At 32.3% G+C, this 5,685-nt stretch overlaps 1 protein-coding gene across 1 annotated transcript; it reads left to right on the top strand.

Moving 5' to 3' along the window:
- The first annotated feature begins 524 nt into the window (after window positions 1–524).
- Window positions 525–3,195, top strand: LOC115969144 (cationic peroxidase 2-like). The gene is made up of 3 exons (XM_031088714.1): window positions 525–965; window positions 1,318–1,480; window positions 2,612–3,195. Exons 1-3 carry the CDS (start codon window positions 558–560, stop codon window positions 3,019–3,021), a joined length of 981 nt encoding a protein of 326 aa, XP_030944574.1. The 5' UTR covers window positions 525–557; the 3' UTR covers window positions 3,022–3,195.
- Window positions 3,196–5,685: the final 2,490 nt, after the last annotated feature.

The raw sequence follows: 5,685 nt of genomic DNA, 5'->3' as shown, positions 1-5,685 counted from the left end.
CTGTTAAAAAAAAAAACTAATAATACTCATTATTGAAACTTGAGTGACCAATAGCACTCACTTAGAACATAAAAGACTAATTGTGTTCATATGATAAATTTCAGGGACCAATAATGTAGTTTTGCCAATAATGTATGAGTTGTTGTTGGGCCTTTATTTTGCAAGTTGTTGATGATATACTACTATGCAACAAAATACTATGCAAATGACATGTTGATGATATTTTTTAATAATAAATTGAAGCGGGCCATCCTATAATTACCCATCATATGATATTTTTGAATCTTTCAATTTGATTAATCGTATTCACTTACTTGGTCCAAAAATATGATGTGTTGATGATATCTTTTGATAATGAATTGAAGCGGGCCATCCTATAATTTTATCCATCATATGATATTTTTGAATCTTTCAATTTGATTAGTTGTATTCGCTTACTTGGTCCAAACATTTGGCTTCACTAATGCCTATATATAACTCTGGCTCACTAGCCAAATCTTTAAAACAGTTTGTGGGTAATAAACAATACTTTTGTCGTCTTTATTCTTTAAGCCATAATGGTGAGTGGAAATTCCAACGAAATATTCATTTTTTGGACGCTTCTCTTGCTTGCCACTAGTGCCTCCTTGGTGCATGGCCATAAAGGCACAAGAGTTGGATTTTATTCCACTACGTGTCCTCAAGCTGAATCCATTGTTAGCTCAACAGTTCAAAGCCATTTCAATTCTGATCACACTGTGGCTGCTGGATTGTTGAGGATGCATTTTCATGACTGTTTCATGCGGGGTTGTGATGCTTCTGTCCTTATTGACGGTCCTAACACTCAGAAAAAAGCTGAAGCTAACCTTGGACTGAGAGGATATGAAGTTATTGATGATGCCAAGACTCAGCTTGAAGCTGCATGTCCTGGCGTTGTTTCTTGTGCTGATATTCTTGCCCTTGCTGCCCGTGATTCTGTTGTTTTGGTAATTATTTTATAGAAAAAGTTACCTCCAAACTAGTTCGGAGGTCAATTCCTCCAATCAATTATGTGATGATTAACAAAATTACTTATCATTTTAATCATATGACTTGTTTAATGAATCATGTAGCTTTGTTTAAACTTGTAAATTGTTTTATAAGTTGTCACGTAATAGCTGAGAGGAAATTTTTTCAAATCAGTAGGAAGAAAAACTTTATTCTCATCCTATTTGGTGGTATAAGACGAGGGAAAAGTAGAAATAGAATGTGGAATATATTTGTGTGGGTACTTGTTATTTTTATTTTTATTTTCTTATTTTTTCAATAATTAACTGTGCTTCTGGACTTATCATGCAGGTTAATGGATCAAGTTGGGCTGTTCCCACAGGACGCAGAGACGGAAGGGTTTCATTGGTATCTGATGCTGACAATTTGCCAGCATTCAATGACTCCATCGATGTGCAAAAGCAAAAGTTTTCTGCTTTGGGTCTCAATACTCAAGATCTTGTGGCCCTCGTTGGTAATTTAACTTAATTTTCTTTAACTCAAGCTGGCAAGGTTTTGTAACAAAAGTGAGGAAGAGAAGTGCTACTAAACAATGAAACCATGATTATTGTTGGTAATGACTAATGAGACAGTAATCAACAAGTTGAATTAGAAAATGAAAATAACACACAAAAAAGGTAATGCAAGAGATACCATAAATTTTGCTGTATAAAACTTACAAGTTGATAGGTTACTAATATAAACACACCAAAAAAAAAAAAAAAATTCAAGAATTCATTTTGTTGAAATGACACTGATCTTATTTTACCATGTTAGTATGTAATCTTTTAGCAATAATATTTTTTTCCCCAAAAGTCTCGACAATTTCACACTTCTAACCATTACAGTTAGATCCGAGAGAGGTATTGTTTAGCAAGGAGTAGCTAACAAACTATACATGGGCTTTAGCTGCATGGGACTGGTCTAGTAACAAGAATCTCTTAGTTTTTGTGTCTTAAAGAAGAAAGGCAAAAATTTCTCTTTTGAGATTGTGGCCCATCGTGGAGCCCTTTCTTACTTAATTAGTGAGATGAGTATTAAATTTTATATATATATATATATATATATATTTTTTTTTTTTGGGGGGGGGGGGGGGGGTTTGGATTGATTGTGAATAAAATGTATTACATTGAGCATAAATATAGGCCATAATTTGATTAAGACAAAAATCAATTATTGCAAAAGAAAACAAATATAAGACACACACACAATACCCTTGATGAGCAAGGCGATCTTGCTATATAGCCTTTTTAATTTCACACTACGGACCCTTCTTTTATTTTATTATATATATATATATATATATATATATAAAAGATAGAAATTATATTTCAGCATAATCTAAGTGTATATGTGTGTGAAGTTTGCTCCTACAGACTTAAACTTCGGCCCTTATCCCCTACACCCCACAAGTATTTATACTTGTGAAGTGACAACCGCACCAAGGTGCACGGTGATCGCACTATGGGCCCTTATTACAAAGGTTTTGTTTTTTTGTTTTTTGTTTTTTTGTTTTGTTTTTTTGTTTTTTTTGTTTTTTTTTTTTAATTTCATCAAATACTTTTACATAACCAAAGGTAACATTTTTTTTTTCTCTTTCTAATAGGAGGACACACCATAGGAACTTCAGCTTGCCAGTTCTTCCAATACAGAATGTACAATTTCACTAAAGTAAGAAATGGTGCTGTCGACCCATCCATCAACCTTGCATTTCTTCCTCAACTCCGAGAACTCTGCCCACAATATGGAGATGTTTCAAAGCGAGTTGCACTGGACACTCATAGCCCTAATAGGTTTGATACCTCTTATTTTAGAAATCTAAGAATTGGGCAAGGGATTCTTGAGTCTGATCAAATGTTGTGGAATGATGCTTCAACAAAAGCCATTGTCCAACACTTGTTGCTTGGTTTGAATTTCAAAGTGGAATTTGGGAATTCCATGATTAAAATGAGTAACATTGGTGTGAAGATAGGCAATGCTGGTGAAATTCGCCAAGTGTGTTCCAAAATTAATTGATGATATAATCCTATAAGATCAACTCACTTGGTGGTATTGTATGTGTGTGATGGACTCAATCAAACGAGTGAGTGACAATTCAATATGAAAGTAGGCGTGAAATTTTGCCTACAAAAGTATTGTAACTTATAAAGTACCCTTACTTCCAAAATTAAAAGGAGAGGGATTGAAAAAGAGTATTGCAACTAATAAATTACCCTTACCTCCAAAATTAAATAGAAAGAAAATAAATGAAGTGTGAAGAAGAGATTGATAAAGAGGCATCCTATTTGACCCATTGCTTGTGGTGGAATGCTGGCTTTAAAGTTGAGATATTTTGTACTAGACTTGTTGTGGCTAGTTAATATTATTGTAAGCACTGAATTTTAAGTTGGGAAATCAAATAATCGAAATAGTTTCATAAATGAATATTTGTATTGATGAATGAGTAGGCACAATTTTTTGAAATTAAATTTCATTATAACATAATACTCCTTTGATTTGATCTCTTTGAATAAATCTTTGATTTAAGTATAATCTCAATTCAAACACTAGATGCTCCTTAATTTTATTGGGAAATGGATCAAGAGATCTTTGGAAAGAAATTATGATGAATTTCTAACTATATGTTTTTTAGAAATCCTTCGCTCTTCGTGTTATTCTTGTGTTCTTTGTCTTCGAAGATTGTAATGGAAGTTCTTTTGGACTTTAGGCTTGAATCCATAGAATTTCATTAACTTGCAATCTCTTGAAGTTTTCTAACAATTTTGAATTTGATTCTAGTGCACTTTTAGATCTAGGAGGATGACTTGAATGATTTATATTTGAAGTCTTTAAAGCTTGATTCCTACAGAGTTTTGAAACTTCTAAATGTGGTCTCACAAGATTGAGGAGGAACTCTATTTACAAGAGTCTTGGGAAGTTGTGATGATACATAATTCGCTATCATTTATGACATGTGTCATAATTTAGCGTCTTGTTCTCCAAGAGACACATGACATAATTTAACTAGCCAAAGTTTCTTAATTTAAAATATCACATGGCAACATTTAATTAGACCCCTAATGTCACTTAAATTAATATATTAACATATGTTGATGTGCGATTGGCTCTTGGGTATTCTTTATAATTCTTATTCAAGAACGATTGAAATATTTTCATTGGTCTCTGAATAGTGACAGTGGAATCCACTAAGTATATATCGCTTGGCTTCTTGTAATTGGCCGCTTTAAACATACTAGGTAGAGTTGAATATGACCATTTGTGATTGGTTGGAATTTTCCAATCTTTACAATGCATCAATGAAGAAGAAGAAGAAGAAAATGCATCCTATTGTCTCAATGCCTTAATGGAAGAAATGCTTTAAAATATATATGATTAAAGTAAAGTTACAAATACAATATATTTTACAATAAATTTCAGAACTATTGATGAGTACAACTGGTAGAATGTTTTTATTTTCTTATCATAGGATTTCAGAACTAATGATGAGTTGGTAAATTGTTTTGAATCTCATATATATAGATCTACAGGACTCCAGACTTATTATACTGGTTGAAAAGGAGAACTGTAGAAGCTAGGCTGTACGTACCTCTTAAAATTTCTCTATCGCCTGTCTTTTTCGTACTTTTGAGTATATGACAGGCCTCTCACCTCTGTCATCCTCCTCAAAACAATGCTTCCTAAAAGTTCTTATCACGCTATATAATACGCCAACAGCAACTTTTGACTAATTCACCATAATGCATGAGTGGCTCAAGATTTAAGTGCAATCTATGGCGACTTGATATTTTTCCCTTCTGTATGAGAGTCGATGTCAACTAAATCATGTGGCCATTTTGCATAAACGTAATCACTATACGCCGTATAGCTAGGGTTTTCTCTTACTCCAATAATAAGTATTGAGAGACAAAATTAGAGTTTCATAATGTTTTGTATTAGGTGACATAATGAAATTGATAAAAATGATGTTAATAGTATGTACGTGTAAAAAGTATATTACTTTATTCACAATATAATTATTAAAAAAAAAAAATAATAAGAGTATTAATTTTTGTCCTTAACATTCGTCTTTTGAAAATTAAGATCTTGTTGTTTCTTGAATAATTCTTAGCTACGTATTCTCGGAGCATGGAAAATAATGTTTTCTCCTTTCACATTTATAATAAGATTTACCATGATTATGAGAGGAGAGAGCACAATTTTTTTGTGCTCCAAAATACCTAAGAATTTTCTATTGTTTTCTGAATTATTTGAATTAATGAACGTAACTTAATAAACTTACTAACATGAATGTCTCGATGTCCTAAAAAGTTAGGACTTTTTATCTTTACATGTAAAGCATGTGATAGCTGCACCTATATACAACTCTGCCGAAACATTGGTAGTGCTAAAAAACTAAATTGCTAAAAATTTTTATCACCACTAATTACAAAAATAAGAGCACATTGGTGGAGTTAAATGTATATTCCTATATTTTAGCTTTTCAGTGCACAGACAAAGATAGATGTGTACTGTAGCTCAAAGGATTAAAAAAAAAAAAAAAAAAAATTTTGCGTTCACATTGATAAAGATTATTTAAATATATTTCTTTTCCTTTTCTCCTTTATTCCCGCTGCAACTCAGTCCTCTCTTCCTCAACCTCAGATTTTTTTTTGAAATCAAATTTCTCTCTTCCTCAACCTC

The sequence above is a fragment of the Quercus lobata genome, chromosome 11 (genome assembly GCF_001633185.2).
Source record: "Quercus lobata isolate SW786 chromosome 11, ValleyOak3.0 Primary Assembly, whole genome shotgun sequence".
Classification (NCBI taxonomy): Eukaryota; Viridiplantae; Streptophyta; class Magnoliopsida; order Fagales; family Fagaceae; genus Quercus; species Quercus lobata.
This window is presented reverse-complemented; position numbering and strand designations above follow the sequence as displayed.

Bases quoted from the DNA above. Each gene is read 5' to 3' on its own strand.
- LOC115969144 (XM_031088714.1), top strand. From the start codon at position 558: ATGGTGAGTGGAAATTCCAACGAAATATTCATTTTTTGGACGCTTCTC. The intron at 966-1,317 runs GTAATTATTTTA...CTTATCATGCAG, and splicing joins CCCGTGATTCTGTTGTTTTG to GTTAATGGATCAAGTTGGGC. The intron at 1,481-2,611 runs GTAATTTAACTT...TCTTTCTAATAG, and splicing joins AGATCTTGTGGCCCTCGTTG to GAGGACACACCATAGGAACT.